Source organism: Mobula hypostoma, chromosome 1, assembly GCF_963921235.1.
Source record: "Mobula hypostoma chromosome 1, sMobHyp1.1, whole genome shotgun sequence".
Taxonomy (NCBI): Eukaryota; Metazoa; Chordata; class Chondrichthyes; order Myliobatiformes; family Myliobatidae; genus Mobula; species Mobula hypostoma.
Window position 1 is genome coordinate 4,695,327 of NC_086097.1, and position 23,828 is coordinate 4,719,154.

At 44.6% G+C, this 23,828-nt stretch overlaps 1 protein-coding gene across 2 annotated transcripts in view; it reads right to left on the reverse strand.

Moving 5' to 3' along the window:
• The window catches only part of galcb (galactosylceramidase b), an 86,393-nt gene extending 66,255 nt beyond the window's left edge, over positions 1–20,138 (reverse strand). The window contains exons 1-4 of one of the 2 annotated variants that reach the window (XM_063043496.1): positions 19,726–20,138; positions 16,858–16,926; positions 10,385–10,448; positions 7,592–7,705 (exon numbers count right to left, since the gene is read on the reverse strand). In XM_063043496.1, coding sequence (XP_062899566.1) covers positions 7,592–7,705; positions 10,385–10,448; positions 16,858–16,926; positions 19,726–19,881 — 403 coding nt within the window. In that variant the 5' untranslated portion in view covers positions 19,882–20,138. The remainder of the gene's footprint in view (positions 1–7,591; positions 7,706–10,384; positions 10,449–16,857; positions 16,927–19,725) is intronic. The other variant, XM_063043505.1, reaches the window with a different exon arrangement.
• Positions 20,139–23,828: the final 3,690 nt, after the last annotated feature.

The following is a 23,828-nucleotide window of genomic DNA, read 5'->3' on the forward strand; positions in this document are numbered from 1 at the left end:
GAATGTGGGGTGGGGATCTCATTGAAACCTATCAAATGTTGAAAGGACTAGGTAGGGTGGATGTGGAAAGGATGTTTCCAATGGTGGGGGTATCCAGAACTAGAGGGTATAGCCTCAAAACTGAGGGCATGACCCTTTAGAAGAGGTACGGAGGAATTCTTTTAGCCAGAGAGTAGGAAATCTGTGGAATGCTCTGCCACAGACTGTGGTGGATGCTAAACACGTGGGTATATTCAAGAGGGAAGTTAATCACTTGATGATCAGTCAGGGCAAGAAAGTATATGGGGTTGAGTGGGATCTGGGATCAGCCATGATAGAATGACAAAGCAGACTCGATGGGCTGAGTGGCCTAATTCTGCTCCTGTGTCTTAAGGTCTAAAGCTGAACCATCAAAATTCCCATTCAACTGGATAGTGAACTATTAAACATAGAAACAGAAAACCTACAGCACAATACAGGGCCTTCGGCCCACAAAGTTGTGCCAAACATCCGTACTTTAGAAATTACTAGACTTACCCGTAGCCCTCTATTTTTCTAAGCTCCATGTACCTATCCAAAAGTCTCTTAAAAGACCCTATCGTATCCGCCTCCACCACCGTTGCTGGCAGCCCATTCCACGCAATCACCACTCTGAATAAAAAACTTACCCCTGGTATCTCCTCTGTACCCACTCCCAAGCACCTTAAACCTGTGTCCTCTTGTGGCAACCATTTCAGCTCTGAGAAAAAGCCTCTGACTATCCACACGATCAATGCCTCTCATCATCTTATACACCTCTATCAGGTCACCTCTCATCCTCCAAGGAGAAAAGGCCGAGTTCACGCAACCTATTCTCATAAGGCATGCTCCCCAATCCTGGCAACATCCTTGTCAATCTCTTCTGCACCCTTTCTATGGCTTCCACATCCTTCCTGTAGTGAGGTGAACAGAACTGAGCACAGTACTCCAAGTGGGGTCTGACCAGGGTCCTATACAGCTGCAACATTACCTCTTGGTTCCTAAATTCAATTCCACGATTAATGAAGGCCAATGCACCATATGCCTTCTTAACCACAGAGTCAACAGATTCAACCTGCACAGCAGCTTTGAGTGTCCTATGGACTCAGACCCCAAGATCCCTCTGATCCTCCACACTGCCAAGAGTCTCATCATTAATACTATATTCTGCCATCATATTTGACCTACCAAAATGAACCACTTCCCACTTACCTGGGTTGAACTCCATCTGCCACTTCTCAGCCCAGTTTTTCATCCTATCAATGTCCCGCTGTAATCTCTGACAGCCCTCCACACTATCCACAACACCCCAACCTTTGTGTCATCAGCAAACTTACTAACCCCTCCCCCCACCTCCTCATCCAGGTCATTTATAAAAATCACGAAGAGTAGGGGTATCAGAACAGATCCCTGAGGCACATCACTGCTGACCGACCTCCATGCAGAATAAGACCTATCTACAACCACTCTGCCTTCTGTGGGCAAGCCAGTTCTGGATCCACAAAGCAATGTCCCCTTGGATCCCATGCCTCCTTACTTTCTCAATAAGCCTTGCATGTGGTACCTTTTTAAATGCCTTGCTGAAATCCATATACACTACATCTACTGCCTTCATCAATGTGTTTAGTCACATCCTCAAAAAATTCAATCATGATTGTAAGGCACGACCTGCCCTTAACAAAGCCATGCTGACTATTCCTAATCATATTATACCTCTCCAAATGTTCATAAATCCTGCCCCTCAGGATCCTCTCCATCAACTTACCAACTACTGAGGTAAGACTCACTGGTCTACAATTTCCTGGGCTATCTCTACTCCATTTCTTGAATAAAGGAACAACATCCGCAACCCTCCAATCCTCCGGAACCTCTCCCGTCCCCATTGATGATGCAAAGATCATCGCCAGAGGCTCAGCAATCTCCTCCCTCACCTCCCACAGTACCCTGGGGTACATCTCATCCGGTCCCAGTGACTTATCCAACTGGATGCTTTCCAAAAGCTCCAGCACATCCTCTTTCTTAATATCTACATGCTCCATCTTTTCAGTCTGCTGCAAGTCATCACTACAATCACCAAGATCCTTTTCCATAGTGAATACTGAAGTATTCATTAAGTACCTCTGCTATTTCCTCTGGTTCCATACACACTTCCCCACTGTCATATTTGATAGATCCTATTCTTTCACATCTTATCCTCTTGCTCTTCACATACTTGTAGAATGCCTTGGGGTTTTCCTTAATCCTGCCCGCCAAGGCCTTCTCATAGCCCCTTCTGGCTCTCCTAATTTCCTTCTTAAGCTCCTTCCTATTAGCCTTATAATCTTCTAGATCTGGTTATATGGTTATCCAGCTCTCTGAACCTTTTGTAAGCTTTTCTTTTCTTCTTGACTAGATTTATTACAGCCTTTGTACACCACAGTTCCTGTACCCTACCATAACGCCCCTGGCTCATTGGAACGTACTCCACACAAACATCGAACATTTGCCACATTTCTTCCGTACTTTTCCCTGAGAACATCTGTTACCAATCTAAGCTTCCAATTTCCTGCCTGATAGCCTCATGATTCCCCTTACTCCAATTAAACGCTTTTCTAAATTGTCTGTTCCTATCTCTCTCCAACGCTATTGTAAAGGAGATAGAATTATGCTCACTATCTCAAAAACGCTCTCCCACTGAGAGATCTGACACCTGGCCAGGTTCATTTCCCAATACCAAATCAAGTACAGCCTCTCCTCTACATATTGTGTCAAGAAACCTTCCTGAACACACCTAACAAACTCGACCCCATCTGAACCCCTTGCTCTAGTTATATCAACCTTCAGCAAACATTACTGAAGAGGTTTCAGGTTCACCACTTCAATTGCAATCACCTGTGCTTGTAGAAACGACAACTGAATTGTGATATTACAAGGGAAAATATAAAATTCTGTATTAAAAAGGCAGCACAGTAATGCTTCAGCAACACACACACACAAAGTGGGAGGAACACAGCAGTCAGGTAGCATCTATGGAGGGGAATAGACAGCCAATGTTTCAAGCCGAGACCCTTCATCACGACTGGAAAGAGGACAGAAACCAGAATAAGTTGATGGGGGGGGGGGGAGGGAGGGGAAGGGAAGGAAGTACAAGCTGACAGGTGGTAGGGGAGGGGTTAGGTGGGTGGGTGGGGAATGGGGATGAAGGAAGAAGCTGGGAGGTGACAGGCAGAAGGGGGAATGGGCTGAAAGTGGAGTGTAATAAGAGAGGACCATGGACAGGATTAGGAGGGTATCCAGAAGGTAGGTGAAGGGCAGGTGGGAAGAGAAGTGGTGAGAGGGGAATGGACCATGATATTGTAGGTTGTGCTGTCTCATAGCTCCAGTGGTTCAGGATTGGTTCTGAACTTTGGTGTTCTCTGGAGTGCAAATCTTCTCCTTGTGGATGTGAAGAATGCCCATGGGTTTTCCATTTTCCTCCCACAACCCATGGCTTGACGGTTGATCAGTGAATTGCTCACTATGAAACACCTGCAGTGTATGTGAGTGATAGGAGAATTAGGGGCAGTTAGTGGGCATGTGAATGAACGTAATAAAGGAAAGTAGATTGATCTGACCACAAGCAGAGACTTGAAAGGCCAAATGGACGTCTTTGCTCGAGGAAATAGGATAAACGATGGGGGTGGGGGTGGGGAGAGGCGTGTAATAGACCTTACGTTAAGAGAGTGAGTGTGGAGAATCTCAGTGAATGTCAAAAGGCCTGTATAGAATGGATGTGAAGAGGATGTTGCCTTTACTGGGGAGTCTAGGACCAGAGGACACAGCATCAGAATGCAAGGACGTCCCTTTAGAACAAAGATGAGGAGGAATTTCTTTAGCCAGAGGGTGGTGAATCTGTGGAATTCATTGCCACACATGGCTGTGGTGGCCAAGTCATTGGGTATGTCAAAGCAGAGTTCCTGATTAAACAGCACCCACAAAATGCTGGAAGAACTCAGCAGGTCAGACAGCATCTTCAGAAAAAAGCTAACAGTCAACATTTCAGACCCTTCATCAGGAGTGGAGAAAAAAAGATCAGAAATCAGAGTAAGAAGGGGGTGGTGTTGGGGGGTGGGGGAAGAAGGTGACAGGTGAAACCGGGAGAGGGGGAAGAGGTGAAGTAGAGAGCTGGGAAGTTGCTTGCTGAAAGAGATACAGGGCAGGAGAAGGGGTTATCTGATAGGAGAGGGCAAAAGGCATGTGTGACGAGAATACACATAAAATTAAGATGTTTGCTGGCCTGGGCTAACATCAGTGGCATCAGCAGTTGGTCTGCCACCTGCCCTCAGGGGAAGGAGAGATAAGGAACAATGGAGCAGCGTCTGGAGATGTGTAATGAAGGGACGTGGGAGAGACAGCTGTCTAGAGCGGCTCCCCCCTTTGAACCTTGAACTGTTTGAAGTGATGGACAGGCGATACCCCAGCAGGGGGATAAAAAGGGACAGGTTCGCTAAGGCAGGACACACGCCACCCGAGGTAATGAGACCCTGGAAGCGGTGCGCCTCTCACGAGTGGGTGAGAAGTACCAGACAACGGCCAGGGTGGAAAGGTACGATCAGCGGGAACCCGGTGTGTGTCCGCCCTTGCCTGGGTGCCGGGTTCACTGCAGAGGATCGACCGCATCTGGAGGAGGGGTCACAGTCGGTGACCTCAGGTGACATCACCAAGGACCCGCCTGAAAGCTGCTTGTGAGCCATCTCGCCGGTCTGTGAGTGAAGCTGTGCTGAATGATCAGTTGTTCCTGTTCTCTGTCTCTCTTCCCCCACGTTGTCCATCACCATGGCAACGATTACTGCGAACTGAACTACTAACTGGACTGAACTTTGAGTCACTTTTAAATTTGGTCATTTACCCCTAGACAACGATAGAGCTTGATTGATGCTGTTATCTTAATTCTGTGCACATGTGTGGTTATCATTGCTGAACTGTTGCATTTATTATCCTTTCGATTACTGTGTTGCTTGTTTCTTTAATAAAACTTTCTTAGTTCTAGTACTCCAGACTCCAACTGAGTGATCCATTTCTGCTGGTTTGGCAACCCAGTTACGGGGTACGTAACACATGGAAGAAAGGAGAGAAGGAGGAGCACCAGAGGGAGGTGATGGGAAGGTAAGGAGATAAGGTGAGAGAGGGAAATGGAAATGGGGAATAGTGAAGCAGCACCAGACACTATCCACCAGTCTTGATTCATCAGGGTGTGAAAGCTTATTGAGAGGGATAGTAATCAAACATAATGGAATAGCAGAGCAGACACAAGAGGCCACTCCTACATCTGAGGCTCAGAGTCAGAACACCACAGTATATAGAAAATGGCCCTTTGGCCCATTGAGTCTCTGCCGAATCAGTAATCTGCCTGGTCCCATCAACCTGCACCTGTACCACAGCCTTCCATAACCCTACTGTCCATGTTCCTATCCAAACTTCTCTTAGATGTTGAAATCGACCTCGCATCCACCACTTGTGCTGGCAGCTCATTCCATTCTCATGACCCACTGAGTGAAGAAGTTTCCCCTTAAACTTTACACCCTTAACCCACGACCTCTAGTTGTATTCCCACCCAACCTGCAGTTACCCTATCTATATCACTCATAATTTTGTACATCTCTCTCTCTCTCTCAAATCTCTGCTCAGTCTTCTCTGGTCCAAAGAATAAAGTCCTAACCTGCTCAATCTTTCCTTATTATTCAGGCCTTCAAGTCATACAATATCCTCGTAAATTTTCTCTGAACTCTTTCAACGTTACTTACATTTTTCCTGTGAGTAGGTGACCAAAACTGCTCATTGTAGTCCAAATAAGACCTCAACAACATCTTATACAACTTCAACAAAACCTCTGAGTACTCAGTACTTTGAATTATGAAGCCAATGTGCCAAAAGCAATCCTTACAACCCTATCTACCTGTGACACCACTTGCAATGAATTAAGGACCTGTATTCCCAGATCCCTTTGCTCTACCACACTCCTCAGTGCCCTAATGTTCACTGTGTGAGACCTATCCTAGTGGATCTTCCCAAAGTGCAACACCTCACACTCGTCTGCATTAAATTCCATCGGCCATTTTTTCAGCTGGTCCAGATCCCACTGCAACCCGAGTCTTCCTCACGGTCCACGACACCCCCAATCTTGGTGTCATCTGCAAATTTGCTGATCCAGCTCACCACATTATTATCCAGAGTATTGAAATGGATGACAAGCAACAACAGACCTAGCACTGATCCCTGAGGCACTCTGCTAGTCACAGAGGCAACCCTCTACTACCACTCTCTGGCTTCTCCAACAAAGCCAACGTCTCAACCAATTTACTACCTCATCTTAAATGCTGAGTGACTGAACCTTCTTGACTAGCCTCCCATGTGGGACCTTATCAAATGCCTTGCTACATCCACTGCCTTGCCTTCTCAACTTTCCTGGTAACGTCCTCAAAACACTCCATAAGATTGGTTAGGCATTACCTACCATACACAATGCGATGGTGACCATCCCTGTCTATCCAAATACATAGGACACTCAAAGCTGCTGCGCAGGTTGACAGTGTTGTTAAGAAGGCATTTGCTGTGTTGGTCTTCCTTAACTGTGGGATTGAGTTCAAGAGCCATGAGGTAATGTTACTGCTATACATTAGTTAGACCCTACTTGGAGTACTGTGCTCAGTTCTGGTCATCTCACTACAGGAAGGATATAGATACTATAGAGAGAGTGCAGAGGAGATTTATAAGGCTGTTGCCTGAATTGGAGAGTGTGCCTTATGAGAATAGGTTGGGTGAACTTGACCTTTTCTCCTTGGTGTGATAGAGGATGAGAGGTGACCTGATAGAGGTGTACAAGATGATGACAGGCATTGATTGTGTGGATAGTCAGAGGCTTTTTCCCAGGGCTGAAATGGCTAACATGAGGGGGCATAGGTTTAAGGAGCTGGGAAGTAGGTACAAGGGGGAAGTCAGAGGTAAGTTTTTCCCCACAGAGTGGTGGGCGCGTGGAATGCCCTGCCAGTGGTGGAGGCAGATACAATAGGGTCTTTTAAGATGGGCACATGGAGCTTAGAAAAATATAGGGCTATATGATAGGGAAATTCTAGGAAGTTTCTAGAGTAGGTTACATGGTTGCCATAACATTGCGGGCCAAAGGCCTGTAATGTGGTGCAGATTTCTATGTTCTATGTAATAAGAGTGGGTAATTTCAAAGGAGATGTGAGGGGCAAGGTGTGTTGTTTTTTTTTTTACAAACAGAAAAAGGTCAGTGCCTGGAATGTGCTTCCTGGAGTGGTGATAGTGGCAGATACATTAGACATTTAGATAGGCACATGAATGTGAGGAGAATGGAAGGATACGGGCATCATGCATTGTAGTCCTGTGTTCTATGTATGTTCTAGAAATAAACATAGATGTTCATAAAGTTTGCTATCACAATTGTGCCAGGAGTTGTATAAATAAAGTATTAATCACTTGAAAGAAACTTGGCTTCATATAAACTTCAAAGCTCCAACTAAATTATCATTAATGTGCTGAGATGGACCAGATCCCAATTCCTAGTTACGTCCTATGGCTTTCTGCCGCACTTGCACGCGGTTATCATATATACCTATTAATTTAATATTAGGATTCCTCTTCTTTGCTTCTTTCATCAGCCACCACTCATATCCTCGGAAATAATTCTCATCATCTTCATAGTGCATATGCGAAGGTTCTGTCCCATCTACAAAGAAAAGAAACCTCTCTCATTATCACTTCTCAATTGATTTATAAATGGATCAAGTTCAAGTTCGCTGTCATTCAACCATACGCATGTACCACTAAATGAAACGTTCCTCTGCACAGTACATATAACTTACACACACAAAACAACAAATATTACCACAAATTATAAGATGCACTGATCACACAAGTTTAGTAAACAGTATAGCACTGCTGGTGCTTCACACGTGATGAGACCTGGGTGGCGACAGGGAGTTAGGTCATTTCATGGCCTGGGGGAAGAAACTGTTTCCAATCCCAACAGTTTTTGTCCCAAGATGCAAGTATCCATCTATCAGTTGTCCCAAGCTGTGAGAGGTATAAGCACCCACTGATGACAAACCGCAGCAGAAAGAATTAAAACAACTGAATACCAGTTAAATCTTGCTAACAGACCCCAGCAAAAACCATGAGCAAACATGCTGAACTTGAGTAAAACAGATAATAATGGAACACTCTTCCATTCACTCTTAGCGGGAGGGATTTAAGGAGGAGGGGTGGCAGTACTAGTCAGGGAAAATGTCACGGCAGTGCTCCATCAGGACAGACTGGAGAACTCAACCAGTGAGGAGTTATAGGTGGAACTGAGAAACAAGAAAGAAGCTATGACCACATTGGTGGAGCTATATTACAGATCACCCAACAGTCCTAGGGATTGAGAGGACCAAATTTGAAAAGAGATCGCAGACTGTTGCAGGAAACATAAGGTTGTTTGAGTCGGTGAGTTTAACTTTCCACCAATCAACTGAGAATCCCAAACTGTTAAAGGACCAGATGGATTACAGTTTGTCAAATGTGTTCAGGAAAGCTTCCTTCAGCTTGGTTCTTCAATGGAGATTGAGACCCTTGTTAAGAGGGGAAAAAAGGGATACATAGGAGGTATAGACAACTAGGAACAAATGAGGTGCTTATGGAGTACAAGAAATGCAAGGGAACACTTAAGAAAATCAGGAGGGCTAAAAGAAGGCATGAAGTTGCTCTAGCAGACAAGGTGAAGGAGATGAAGGAGAATCCAAAGGAATCTACAGATATTTTAAGAGCAAAAGGATTGCAAGGGACAAAATTGGTCCTCTGGAAGATCAGAATGGTAATCCATGTGTGAGCCAAAATAGATGTGGAAGGTCTTAACCAAATTCTTTGCATCTGTATTTACTAGGGAAATGGATACAGGGTCTACAGAAGTGAGGCAAATCGATACAGTGTCTATAGAAGCGAGGCAAAGCGACATCAACCTCATGGACCCTGCACAGATTAGGAGGAGGCGTTTTCTACCCTGAGTCAAATCAGGGTGGGTAAATCCCCAGGGCCTAACAAGGTGTTCCCTCTGACTCAATGGGAGGCAAGTGCAGGAATTGGCAGGGGCCTAACAGAGATATTTAAAACATTCTTAGTGACGGAAGAAGTACCAGAGGATTTGAGGATAGCCAATGTGGTTCTGCTGTTTAAAAAAGGCTCTAAACAGAAACCAGGAAGTTATAGGCTGGTGAGTCTGACATCAGTTGTGGGAAAGCTACTGGAAGGTATTCTAAGGGACCGGATATATAAGAATTCCAAAAGACATGGACTGATTAAGGATAGTCAGTATGGCGTTGTGCATGGTAGATCATGTCTAACCAATCTTAGAGTTTTTTTTTCAAGGAAGTTTGAAGGCAAGGCGGTAGATGGACTTTAGTAAGGCATTTGACAAGGTCGCATGGGAGGCTGATCAAGAAGGTTCTTTTCTTTATTAATCTGTTTATTGATTTAAAAGGAGCATAAATACAATCAAGAGGAGAATTATCTCAAATTTTATATTTAACAATATGATTTTGATAATGTTTGTCTTAATCTTGGTTTAAATTGTTACTGTTTTATATATATACACAATTTAAAGCGAGATTAAGACAAACATTATCAAAATCATATTGTTAAATACAAAATATATAATAAAAAAGTAAAATAGCAATTCTCCTCTTATCAGTTTATAAAGAGAGTTGAAAAAACATTGAGTTTAAAATGAAGAGAAAAAACCCACTACACTATACGGAAAAAAAACAGAAAGAGGTAAAAAGGGACTGGGCAGTCCATTTAAGGATACGACCAAAAAAAAAGGTTCAGTCGCTCTGCATTCAGGATGAGCTTGTAAACTGGTTTAGACATTGGCTTTGTGGGAGAAGCCAGAGACTGGTAGTAGAGGGTTGCCTCTCTGACTGGAGGCCTGTGACTAGTGGCGTGCCTCGGGGATCGGTGCTGGGTCTGTTGTTGTTTGTCATCTATATCAGTGATCTGGATGATAATGTGGTTAACCGGATCAGCAAATTTGCGGGTGACACCAAGACTGGCGGTGTAGTGGACAGTGAGGAAGTTTATCATGGCTTGCAGAGGGATCTGCATCAGCTGGAATAATGGGCTGAAAAATGACAGATGGAATTTAATGCAAACAACCAACATGCAACAGACAACAAGCTCAGCAAATACAAAAAGAAAAAAACGTAACTTTAATTTCTGATTGAAAGAAATCTTACAGAAAAGTTGGAAGCACCACTTCTCGGCAACTCTTTCACCCAATTGGGAAAACACAGACACAAGGGTAGCCAGAATATCAACTTAATCAGCGAAGATCAGCATTCTGTAGCTGGACTTTAAAAGAAAGAATTCTTACCTGTCGTTTGGGCATCACCTCCAATCTCAACTTTCAAGATATGCAAAGAAGCACCAAAATTTGGCTGACAATAGATAATAAATAATTATTAACAGGTCGACATGATTAGGTTATAAATGCCTATAACAGTATTTGCATTCACCATGCCATAGTCTACTTAATGGTTGGATGTTGAACACAAACAATTTATGTACAAAATATTGAAATTACAGTGTGGCATCTGCAAAGAGATAAGCAAAGTTAAACAGTCAAATAAACATTTATCTAAACATAGAATCGTACAGCACAAGAACAGGCCCTGTGGCCCACAATGTTGTGTTCAACCAATTAAATTAGTAATCAAATGGCCAACTAATCTCTTCTGCCCACACAATATCCATATCAAGCAACACACATCAAAGTTGCTGGTGAACGCAGCAGGCCAGGCAGCATCTCTAGGAAGAGGTACAGTCGACGTTTCAGGCCGAGACCCTTCGTCAGGCTTGAAACGTCAACTGTACCTCTTCCTAGAGATGCTGTCTGGCCTGCTGCGTTCACCAGCAACTTTGATGTGTGTGGCTTGAATTTCCAGCATCTGCAGAATTCCTGTTGTTTGCGTTTTAAAATATCCATATCACTTCGTTTAGGGGAACAGGATGCCACAGCATGGGACAAAATAAGCTGCAGCAAGTTGTAAACTCAGCCAGCTCCAACACGAGTGTGAGCACGAGCCTCCCCAGCACCCAGGGTACCTTCAAGACGCGATGCCTCAAAAAGGTGGCATCCATCATGGGAGGGAGGTGGGGAACAGAGGATTTATTTAAAATTACGTAAGTAGCACATCAATAGAAATTTTAATAAGTGGGCTCAATGTCCATTTAGGAATAGGTTGGCAGAGAAAAAAGCTGTTCCTGAATTGCCGAGCGTGTGCCTCCAGGCTTCTGTATCTCCACTGATACAGAAGAGGGCATGGCCTGGGTGGTGGGGGTCCGTAATGATGGGCACTGCCTTTCTGAGGCACCGTTCCTTGATGATGTTTTGGATACTATGGAGGCTAGTATCCAAGATAGAGCTGACTAATTTTACCACTATCTGCAGTGCACTTCCGTCCTGTGCAGTAGGCACACCCCCCACCCTTCCCCATACCAGACAGTGATGCAGCCAGTCTGAATGCTCTCCATGGTACATCTGTAGAAGTTTGTATTTTAGGTGAAATTCCAATTCTCTTCAAACTACTGATGAAGTATGGCCGATGTCTTGTCTTCTTTATAACTGTATCGATATACTGAGACCAAATTAGATCCTCAGAGATCTTGACACCCAGGAACACGAAACTGCTCACTCTCTCCACTTCTGATCCCTCTATGAGGATTGGTATGTGTTCCTTCATCTTACCCTTCCTGAAGTCCACAATCAGCTCTTTCGTCTTACAGATACTGAGTGCCAGGTTGTTGCTATGACACCACTCCACTTGGCATATCTCACTCCTGTATACACTCTCATCACCATCTGAGATTCTGCAGGCAATGCATCATCAGCAAATCTGTAGACGGTATGTGAGCTATGCCTAGCCACAGAGTCATGGGTATAGAGAGTAGAGCAGTGGGCTAAGCCCACACCCCTGAGGTGCACCAGTGAAGACTGCCAGGGAGGTGGAGATGTTATCACCAATCCGCACAGACTGTGGTCTACCATAAGGAAGTCGAGAATCCAGTTGCAGAGGAAGGTAGCGAGGCCCATGTTCTGTAGTTTATCAATCAGGACTGTATGAATTCTCACTATAATTTATAGCATTTTTTATTATGTATTTCAATGTACTGCTGCCACAAAACGAAAAATTTCACAACATATGCCAATGATATTAAAACTGATTCTGATTCTGACCTGGAACAAAGGCTTAGTTATTGAGGAAATGGAATCAGTCAAAACACGTCTATTTGCTCAATCAGAAACAAAATAAAGGAAATAATTTTACTCACTCTTGCAAATTAACCACATTAAGGAAAAATACACTACAGAATCTGCAAACACGAATTAACATCAAAACACTCAACAGGTCAGGCAGTATCTGTTAACTAAATGTTTTACTGATAAAAATTTGTTACAAAAATAACAGATATTTATATAAGATTCACCACCAAGGTATCACTGCTTTTTCTATAGAACATTGAAACAAATCAAGAAAGGCAATTCCTAAAACAAAAACAAAAAATGTCACACAGTTACACACAAAGCTGCATCTATTCAGTTCACAAAATAATCAGTGAATATCAATGTAGAACAATGGTTATAATCAAGTGCACTGGAATACATTTCAAACTTTAACTTTATAATCCTGCTTGAGCTCTCTGGTCTTCCGGTGGTCCACTGAATTTAAACAACTTCCCTCAAAAGGTAATGCACTGGCAGGTCATCTTTTTGAGCTACGCTCTTAAACTGTAAAACTCAATACCTGAAACTAAGGGATGTAGACTCAGATGACACTTTTAAACACCAGCTCAAAACCTATTTATTTAACCAACATCTTTTTGTCTTTTATTTTCATGTTTGCACTTTATCCCATTGTAAAGCGCTTTGAACTACATTGTCTGTATGGGATGTGCTCTGTAAATAAATCATTGAGATTATTACCAACACGAGAAAATCTGCAGATACTGGAAATCCAGAACAACACACACAAAATGCTGGAGGAATTCAGGTCAGGCAGCATCTATGGAAAAGAGTGCAGTCAACATTTCGAGTCGAGACCCTTCATCAGGTCTTGGCTTAAAACGTCAACTGTTTATTCTTTTCCACAGATGCTGCCTGGGCTGCAGAGTTCTTCCAGCATTTTGTGTATTATGATTATTAAATGCTTTCTCAGCCAAAATTGCAAGCAATTCAAAATTGCGAGCTCACCAAGGCAAACAACAAAGCAAATTTTATTTTAATTTTTAAAGTTCTAATACAAGGATAGTCAGAGGCTTTTTCCCCAGGGCTGAAGTGGCTGCCACGTTTAAGCTGCTTGGGAGTAGGTACAGAGGAAATATCAGGGGTAAGTTGTTTTTTTATATAAAAACGCAGAGAGTGGTGAGTGCATGGAATGGGCTGCCAGCAATGGTGGTGGAGGCAGATATGACAAGGTCTTTTAAGAAACTTTTGAACAGGTACATGGAGCTTAGAAAAATAGAGGGCTATGGGTAACCCTAGTAATTTCTAAGGTAGGGACATGTTCAGCACAACTTTGTGGGCTGAAGGGCCTGTATTGTGCTGTAAGTTTTCTATGTTTCTATAATGCACTTCATTTCTACACCTTAGTTTCCCCCTGTACAATTAACACAATAGTTGCTACTTTAATACCAGATGCAAGTGTCTCAATGCTCAATCATTGATCAGGAAATTTTAGGCAATGAAAATGTACCCTAAAGAACAATATTACCGTGCAGTGTTCAGCATTAAACTAATGTCGATGGCTGCCACAATATTAACTTCAATCAGGCAGTACCATGTTTAATAAGAATGCAAGAAGTTAGGTTAGACAAAAGGCCCCTTATGGCTGCTCCATTATCCAGTAATATCAAAGTTACTTGACTAACCCAGGTCCAATTTCCCGGTTTCTGAGTAGCAAAAAGGTTATTAATTTCAGGTTTAAATGTACCAAATATTCAGGCACCATTGATTCATAGAACAGACAATTCTAAAGTTTCACAATTCTTTGCAGAAAGAAGTTTCTTCTAAACTATTTCCTGAGCAGTAGGGACTTGATCTTTTTATTATTGATTTTTCTTATTATTACAGCATGGAATCACCCCTTCCAGCCCGCATAGCAATTCCCCTACGCGAATCACAGGACAATTTACAATGACCAATTAACCTACCAACCAGTACATTTTTGGACAGTGAGAGGAAATGCACACAGTTATGGGTGGCATTCGACTGGCAAATAAGCCACACCCTCACACTGCACGAGGAGAGCATACAGACTCCTTACAGTCGACAGCAGGAATTGAACTTGTGTCGCCTGTCCTGTAAAGCGTCGTGCTAACCACTATGCTACCTTGAAACAATGGTAATAGTTCTATAATCTCCAATGAGATAAAATGGCTTCTTAGCAATTCCACCATCAAATCCTCCCACAATCTCACAGTTTAATGAAATCGTCTCTCATCCTTCTATTCTCTATTTACTTTGGCCAATTGGACGCAACACCTCGTCATACAATAGCACATTTTGTTAAATAAGGAGAATTCAAATGCAGAGAACTACAGGCATGAACTCACAGAAATCTCAAAATGCACGCTGGGTTATTTTATACTTCAAGCATCTTGCAACAGAGAACTCCTCGCGCTACAATTTTGTGTTTTTGTGAACTAGTAAACAATGATTCTCTACATAGCAATTTGTCAATGTGTTCAAGGAATTCACACACAAAATTTTAAACTCATTGCTCTTAGCCGAGAGATATCCGTGCATGCGTCAACCCACAAGTGCAAGGTTCCCAATGGTTATATTGCCGGGTTGATAGGGTGGTTAAGAAGGCATGTGACATGCTTGTCTTTATTAGTCAAGGCACTGAGTCCAAAAGTCAGGAAGTTATGTTGCGGCTTTATAAACTCTAGTGAGGCCACATCTGGAGTACTGCATGCAGTTCTGATTACCCCATTATAGGACAGACGTTGAGGCTTTGGAGAGAGTGCAGAGCAGGTTTACCAGGATGCTGCCTGGGTTAGAGAGCATGTCCTATAATGAGAGGGCTGTTTATTCTGACGTGCTGGAGGCTGAGGGGAGATCTGATAGAGGTTTATAAGATTATGAGTGGCATAGACAGAGTAGACAGGGAGTATCTTTTTCCCCCACAGTTGAAATGTCTGGAGACTTCCGGTAGCGCTCATGGAGTGAAGTCGCGTTCTTGACTCGCTCCATTACCTCTGAGTTTTTTTTCCTCTATGGTCAGCTATACTTTAATTAACCATTAAGGCATCAATTTTTACAATACTTTGAATTAAACTGAATTCTCTGACAATTGGATGATACTTAGATCTGCTATGTCTAAGAACGGGAAAGACGGCAAGGATGGTAAACCTCCGGTTAAACCGAAAGCTACGGATCTCCCCCCGACTGAATCACCAGTGACTTTGAAAGCGATATCGGAGTTAATTCAGAGGGAAATTTCAACCTCTGTTAGGGAGATGATTCGTACGGAAATTGCAGGCTCTGTTAAAGACCTGATTCATACGGAAATCTCAACTAATTTCCAGAAAATTGCCGATTTAATTGATAAGATGCAAACATGTATTGCGGAACATCAGTCGGCTATATCTGATCTTCAAAAATTCGCGCAACAAAGTGAGCTTAAGATGGGGAAAATCGAAGAAACAATTAATGTAATGAAGAAGAAACTTGACTTTCTGACTTTTAAAAACTCTGACTTGGAATCTAGAATGCGACGGCAGAATTTACGAATGATTGGCGTGAGGGAAGCTGTTGAAGCTAACAACCCCATGAAATATTTCTCTCAACTTTTAAAAGATGCATTCCCTACTGTATTTCCTGACCAACCACCGCTACTGGATCGTGTTCACAGAATCCCATCATACTCGTCTAGGTCAGATAGACCTAGGCATGTTATTTTACGTTTTCATTATTTTCAAGATAAGGAGAGACTGTTTCGATTCGCTCGATCTAAAGGTTTCATTGATTTTTCGGATCTTAAGTTCCGATTCGTGGAAGATTTCAGAAATGTCTGACACCAGATGGCATGCATTTAAGGTGAGCTGTGGTAAGTTCATAGGAGATATAAGGGGCAAGTTGTTTTTTTCGTTTTCACACCGAGTGGTGGATGCCTGGAATGTGCTGCCTAGGGTGGTGGTCGAGGCAGATATATTGGGGACTTTTAAGAAATGTTTAGATAGGCACATGAATGTGAGGGAAAAGGAAGGATATGGGCATTGTGTAGGCATAAGGGATTAGTTTAGTTGGTTATTTGATTACTAATTTATTTGGTTCAACACTACATTGTGGGCTGAAGGATCTGTTGCTGTGTTGTACTCTTCCATGTTCAATGTTCGAGATGAAGTCTTTTCTCTGCTGGGAAGCAACATCAGATCTGAAAGCACATTCACAATGGAATACAACAAATTAGAGCTGAGAGCTGGCACATTGCCACTTTGGTGCCAGTCTGCCACAGCAATTTATGGTTAGAAGACGATCTCGGCTCCAGTTTCTGAACATGGTGCAGGTAGAAGAGATGAGTTTAGCTGGCCATTTCATTACTAATGCAACTGGTTTAGCACAACACAGTGGGCCAAAGGGCGCGTTCCTGTGTTGTACTGTTCTGTAACTCGTCTATTTAATTTGACACCAAATCAGAACATAATTACACCCTTATTTTACACAAACAAAAGGTTATCCGCAGCATTACCATCTTTTCAGATAGTCCGATATTGCAAACTTCCCCATATCCTCAGTATCAATCATAAAGTGCACTACTGTATTGACTTGAATATCAACCCTACCTTGAACAAGTAGTCCAATATCTGGCTGCGATACGGCTCTTGGTAGTTGACAAGAAGTCGGGAAGTTGCCTACAACAAAATTATTATGTATTTCTTAGTCATTAACTGAAATGGAAACGGCAATGATTTGCTTGGTAGATCACTTAATTTCCAACTGACTGCAATTAGACCATCATTGATCAATTCAACTGTCTAAATTGGAAGGTGCCGGAAAAAGACCAGAAGTTTCATGAAGGATCCCACCCACCCTGCTCATGGAGTGCCCTCCCACCAGAGAGGAGGCTATATAGCATCCACTCCAGGACCACCAGACTCAAAAACAGTTCCTTGCCCCAAGCAGTAAGGCTGATCAACACCTCCACCCACTAACCCATCTCTCCACACCCCCAACCACCACTACTTTATCATTTCCTGTCAGAGTCGACTCATGCACAGACACCCCTGTGCCAAGTGTCACTTTGTGGACAGACAATCAATGTATATAAGCTATATTTATATTTATTGTGTATTTTTATCATTGTGTTCTTTATCTTATTGTGCTCTTTTGCTGCTACATCAGATCCGGAGTAACAATTACTTTGTTCTCTTTTACTCTTGTGTACTGGAAATTACATTAAACAATCTCAAATCTTAGAGCATATTGCTATTTGTGAACGAGAATTCAATTAATTTTATATTATTTATTTTAAATACACCTTCCAGACCCATGACCACTACCATCTGGAAAGAGAAGAGAAGATACCTGTGAACACCACCAATTGGAACTCCCGCTCCAAGTCACTCACCATCCTGAACATAGAATAGTATAGCACAGTACAGGCCCTTCGGCCCACAATGTTGTGCTGGCCCTCAAACCCTGCCTCCTATATAACCCCCCACCTTAAATTCCTGCATATACCTGTCTAGTAGTCTCTGAAACTTCACTAGTGTATCTGCCTCCACCACTGACTCAGGCAGTGCATTCCACGCACCGAACACTGAGTTAAAAACCTTCCTCTAATATCCCCCTTGAACTTCCCACCCCTTACCTTAAAGTCATGTCCTCTTGTATTGAGCAGTGGTGCCCTGGGGAAGAGGCACTGGCTATCCACTCTATCTCTTCCTCTTATTATCTTGGAAATATATCACCATTCCCATTGTCACTGGGTTAAAGTCATGGAATTCCCTCCCTAACAGCACTGTGGGTGTACCTACACCTCAGGGACTGCAGCGGTTCAAGGCGGCAGCTCATCGCCACCTTCTCAAGGGCAACTAGGGATGGGAAATAAATGCTGGCGATTCCCACATCCCATAAACAAATACATTAAAAAATCATGTAGCATTCTCCTTAATCATCTCAAAATGACTCAATTTAACACGCAATGATTCAGAAACAGCTTTTTCCCCTTCGCCATCTGATTTCTGAATGGACATTGAACCCATCTATACTACCTCACTAGGTAAGGTAGTAATGCTGTTCAGGAAGCAGAGGCGAGGCTGCGTCACAGGAGGCTGGTGGCAGCGGTCACACGAGGCCGAGCTGGGCTAGGATCCTTTTCAACTCCCCAAATGGACACCAGAGGGAAGGAAAGGCGTCGTCTAGTTCAGGAGGAGGTGAGAGCAGTAGTGGAGGAGATGAGAGCCTGCAAGGCGGTGGGAATGAAGCAACAGGGAGCTTGGACAAGATGGGAGAATGCAGTTGAGAGGAAAGTGACCTGGGCTGATCTTTGGAAAGCCGAACCACACCGCATTCAATTTCTCATCCAGGCAGTGTACGATGTGCTTCCAAGCCCATCAAACCTGCACACATGGGGCAAGGCAGAGTCATCTGCGTGCCCACTGTGCTCCAAGCGAGGAACCCTGGAGCACATCCTCAGTGGCTGTGCAAGGGCACTTGGTGAGGGACGGTACAGGTGGAGGCATGATCAGGTCCTGAAGACCATCGCTGAAGCCATCAGCGCAGGAGTTGAGTGGGCGAAGCAGTCCCGACCCTCCAAGCAGATCATTGCCTTTGTCAGAGCTGGGGAGCAGCCAATACCTGCCAAAAGAACATCTGCAGGCATTCTGACCTCTGCAAGGGACTGGCAGCTGTTGGTGGATCTTGAAGGGCAGCTGAAGTTCCCCAACCATATCACAGCCACCACCCTGCGACCAGACATTGTCCTAGTGTCTGAGTCTACTAAGCAAGTGGTGCTGCTGGAGCCGACAGTCCCATGGGACGATAGCTTGGAGGAGGCCTTTGAAAGGAAGCTCTCCAAGTATGCAGGACTGGTCAGCAACTGTCAACAGGCTGGATGGAGAGCGAGGTGTCTCCCAGTGGAGGTTGGTTGTAGGGGATTCGTAGCCTGTTCTTTAGTTAGAGCCTTCAGCATTTTGGGCATCGAGGGGGAGAGGAAGAGGAGAGCCATCCACGGTACCACCAATGCGGCAGAGAGGGCCTCAAGATGGCTGTGGCTCAAAAGAGGGGAGCCATGGAGTCATAAGTAGCTAGCCATCTGGACACAAGCTGGGGTCTGATCAGCCCCGGCTGGGTCACCTGGAGGAGGTTGTATGATGTTGAAAGACCCGAAACACCCGATGATTCCAGGAGCATCACTGAAGATGTGTCCAGAGGCATCAGTAGATGTACGTACATAACTACTTCCCCGCTCTTTTGAAGAACTTCAACTTAAATTTTACATATATATAATTTCTTCTTATTGCAATTTATAATTTCACTTGCAGTGTACTGCTTCCGCAAAACAGTTAATTTCACGACACACGCCAATGATATTAAACTTGATTCTGATACAGATTTGCAGCAACTGCGTAATATAGACATTCTCACCAAAACTGTACTTATGCACCTTGAAAACTTTGCAGCAAGTTAACCCTCCCAGTACGACTCACCCCTCCGCCGCTCAGGCCGCCGATGCCGTCAAACTCCGGGCCGAGACCTGCCTGATCGTCCAGCACGTAGCCGGCAGCCCCCGGCATCGGCAGCAGCAACACGGCGCAGCACAGGAGGGCGAGCCCGGCAGCCGAGATCCGGGCCAGCCCGGCCATTGTCACCGTCCCGAAGGGAGCAGGCTCGGCTCAGCTGACCCGAACAGAACCGTCCCAAAAGGGGCAGGCTCGGTTCATTCGAACCGTACACCACCGCAGGGACAAGCCGCGCTCAGCTGACCCGAACAGAGCCGTCACAAGGGAGGGAGCGGCGGCGTCACCAACTTCCCGAAGAAGCAGCACTTCCGCATGTCGTGGGCAGACCAACGGGAGAGCATTTTCTTTTTCCTTTCTTCCACGGCCTTCTGTCTCTTTCACTAATCACTTCCCAGCTCTGAGCTTCATCCCGCCCCTCCAGGTTTCACATACTGCATCTCCCTGAGCTTCTCTCTCCTCTCCCACTCCCCGTCTAAATCTACTCGTCAGCCTTTTATCCCCAGTCCTGCCGAAGGGTCTGCGCCTGAAACTTCCACTGCACTCATTTCCATAGACGCTGCCTGGCCTGCTGAGTTCCTCCAGCTTTTTGTGTGTTACCGCTGCCTATCGAGATGGAGCGTGGAGCAAAGATACACCCGCTCCCCTCAAAAATATTAAAATCATTAAACAGTCTAATGCTTTACAGGAAGTCATATACACACCTTTATACAATATGCTGGCAGTGATATCTTAGGAAACTTTTCACGTTAAATTGTGCCTGTCCCAAAGATCTCTCAGAACTACATTTAAACAATACATGTAGGTTTCTCATTGAAACCTACCGAATGTTGACAGGTGTAGATAAGTTGATTGTGGGGAGGATGTTTCCTATGGTGGGTGTTTCCAGAACTAGAGGGCAGCGCCTCAAAGTTGAGGGGTGACCTTTCAGAACACAGGTAAGGAGGGATTTTTTTAGCCAGAGAGTAGTGAATCTGTGGAATGCTCTGTCACAGACTGCGGTGAAAGCCAAGTCCATGGGTATATTTAAAGCAGAAGTTGATAGTCTTCTGAACAATCAGGGCATCAAGAAGCCGATGTATGGGGTGGAGTGGGATTTGGGATCAGTCATGATGGAATGGTGGAGCAGACTCAATGAGCTGAATGACCTAATTCTGCTCCTATGTCTTATAGTCAGTCTTATGCTGTACCGTTTCTTGACAAGTGCACTCCCTTGAACAGAAAAGACCACAAAATGTTGCAGATACAGCACAGGACATCATGGGTAACGCCTGCCCAACCACTGAGCCCATCTACAAGGATTGCTGTTGCAGGAAAGCAGCATCAATCATCAAGAATCCCCATCACCCAGAACATATTCCCTTCTCACCACACAGGGGCCTCAGGACTCACACCACCAGGTTCAGGAACAGTTAGTTCCCCTCAACCATCAGGGTCTTCAACCAGAGGGGATAACTTCACTCAACTTCACTTGGCCCCATCACTGAAGTATTCCCACAGCCTATGGATTCACTTTCAAAGACTCTACATCTTACGTTCTCACTATTTATGCTTTCTTATTTTTACTACTTATTCTTCCTCTTTGTATTTGCACAGTTTGTTGTCTTTTGTACACTGGTTGTCCACCCACGATTTTGCAGTCTTTCCTTGATTCTATTGTGGTTCTTGGATTTATGAATCTCAGCGTTGTCAGGCAGGCTCCTAAATCCTGAGGAGACTGAGGTCCTTTAACATCTGCCGGACGACGCTGAGGATGTTCTACGAGTCTGTGGTGGCCAGTGCGATCATGTTTGCTGTTGTGTGCTGGAGCAGCAGGCTGAGGGTAGCAGACACCAACAGAATCAACAAACTCACTCGTAAGGCCAGCGATGTTGTGGGGATGGAACTGGACTCTCTGACGGTGGTGTGTGAAAAGAGGATGCTGTCTAAGTTGCATGCCATCTTGGACAATGTCTCCCATCCACTACATAATGTACTGGTTGGGCACAGGAGTACATTCAGCCAGAGACTCATTCCACCGAGATGCAACACAGAGCGTCATAGGAAGTCATTCCTGCCTGTGGCCATCAAACTTTACAACTCCTCCCTTGGAGGGTCAGACACCCTGAGCCGATAGGCTGGTCCTGGACTTATTTCCATCTAGCATAATTTACATATTATTATTTAATTATTTATAGTTTTATATTGCTATATTTATACTCTATTCTTGGTTGGTGCAACTGTAACAAAACCCAATTTCCCTCGGGATCAGTAAGGTATGACTGTGACTAACTGGTGCATCCTGAGGACCCACACTGGTGTCCTCCAACTTTAGTTCCAGTGTTTTTGAATAACTCTGATAATCAGACATTAACAAGGGTAATACTGATTAACATACATAAAATATTAAAGTTACTAAAATGAAAAAAGCTTGATTAAAAGGAAATCTTTGGTTAATTTCAAACATAATTGCACATCAAAACAAAGACAAATATCTTCAACTGGATGGTAAATTGGGCTGAAATGGCAGATGGAATTTAATTCACTAGGACAATACACGGTAGTGTAACCCTGGGTAATTAAACCCAAAGGTGTAATGTTAGAAAGTTCCACCTGTGGAGGGATGAAATTGAGGTTTACTGCATTAAAAAAAAAGAGAACTTGGAAAAAAAATGTAATGCGAGAATGAGTCGTGGCTGACGCAGGCATGGACAAGCCACAGATTCGAAGAAGGAGTCTGAGAGTCTGAGTGTCTGAGTGGGAGTGCCGAGAAAGACATTTTTGAAATTTTCGTTATTTTTTTTCTCCAACGGCTTTCTGAGAGGCGGGACTGCGCAGGCGTGTGACGTCGGGCAGTGCAGCACGGCAGATTTAAAAGGAACAAAGCCTCATAGAGCGGGCAGCGTAGTTTGCGGGCGGCGGAGTGAGCCGGGAGCAGAGTGAAGACCCAAGGGCTTCGGCTCATCGGGCTTAGGCGGAAGCGGGCGAGGCGAGGAAGGTTTGACAGTCATTTTCTGTTGTTATTTGAGGAGAGGAGCATTATGACTGTGAGGGCAGTTTGCTGTTCTCAGTGTCGGATGTGGGAGGCCCTGGAGTCTCCAAGCCTCCCGGACGTCCACATCTGCGCCAAGTGCATCGAGATGCAGCTCCTAAGGGACCGCGTTACGGAACTGGAGCTGCAGCTCAATGACCTCCGTCTGGTCAGGGAGAGTGAGGAAGTGATAGAGAGGAGTTGAAGGCAGGTGGTCACGCCGGGGCCATGGGAGGCAGACAAGTGGGTCACGGTTAGGAGGGGGAAGGGGAAAAGACAGGTGATGGGGAGTACCCCGGTGGTTGTGCCCCTTAACAACAGGTACTTCTGTTTGAGTACTGTTGGGGGGGGGGGACAGCTTACCCGGGGGAAGCGACAGTGGCCATGCCTCCGGCACAGAGTCTGGCCCTGTAGCTCAGAAGAGTAGGGCAAGGAAGAGGAGGGCAGTTGTGATAGGGGACTCGATAGTAAGGGGGTCAGATAGGCGATTCTGTGGACGCAGTCCAGAGACCCGGATGGTAGTTTGCCTCCCTGATGCGAGGGTCCGGGATATCTCTGATCGTGTCCAAAATATCCTGAAGTGGGAGGGTGAGGAGCCAGAGGTCGTGGTACATATAGGTACCAATGACATGGGTAGGAAAAGGGAAGAGGTCCTGAAAGGAGAATATAGGGAGCTAGGAAGGGAGTTGAGAAAAAGGACTGCAAAGGTAGTAATCTCGGGATTACTGCCTGTGCCACGCGACAGTGAGAGTAGGAATGCGATGAGGTGGAGGATAAATGCGTGGCTGAGGGATTGGAGCAGGGGGCAGGGATTCAAGTTTTTGGATCATTGGGACCTCTTTTGGCGCAGGCGTGACCTGTACAAAAAGGACGGGTTACACTTGAATCGTAGGGGGACCAATATCCTGGCAGGGAGATTAGCGGGGGCTACTGAGGTGACTTTAAACTAGAATGGTTGGGGGGTGGGAATCAAATTAAAGAGGCTAGGCGTGAGGAGGTTAGTTCACAACAGAGGGATGGGAACCAGTGCAGAGAGACGGAGGGGTGTAAAGTGAGGGTAGAA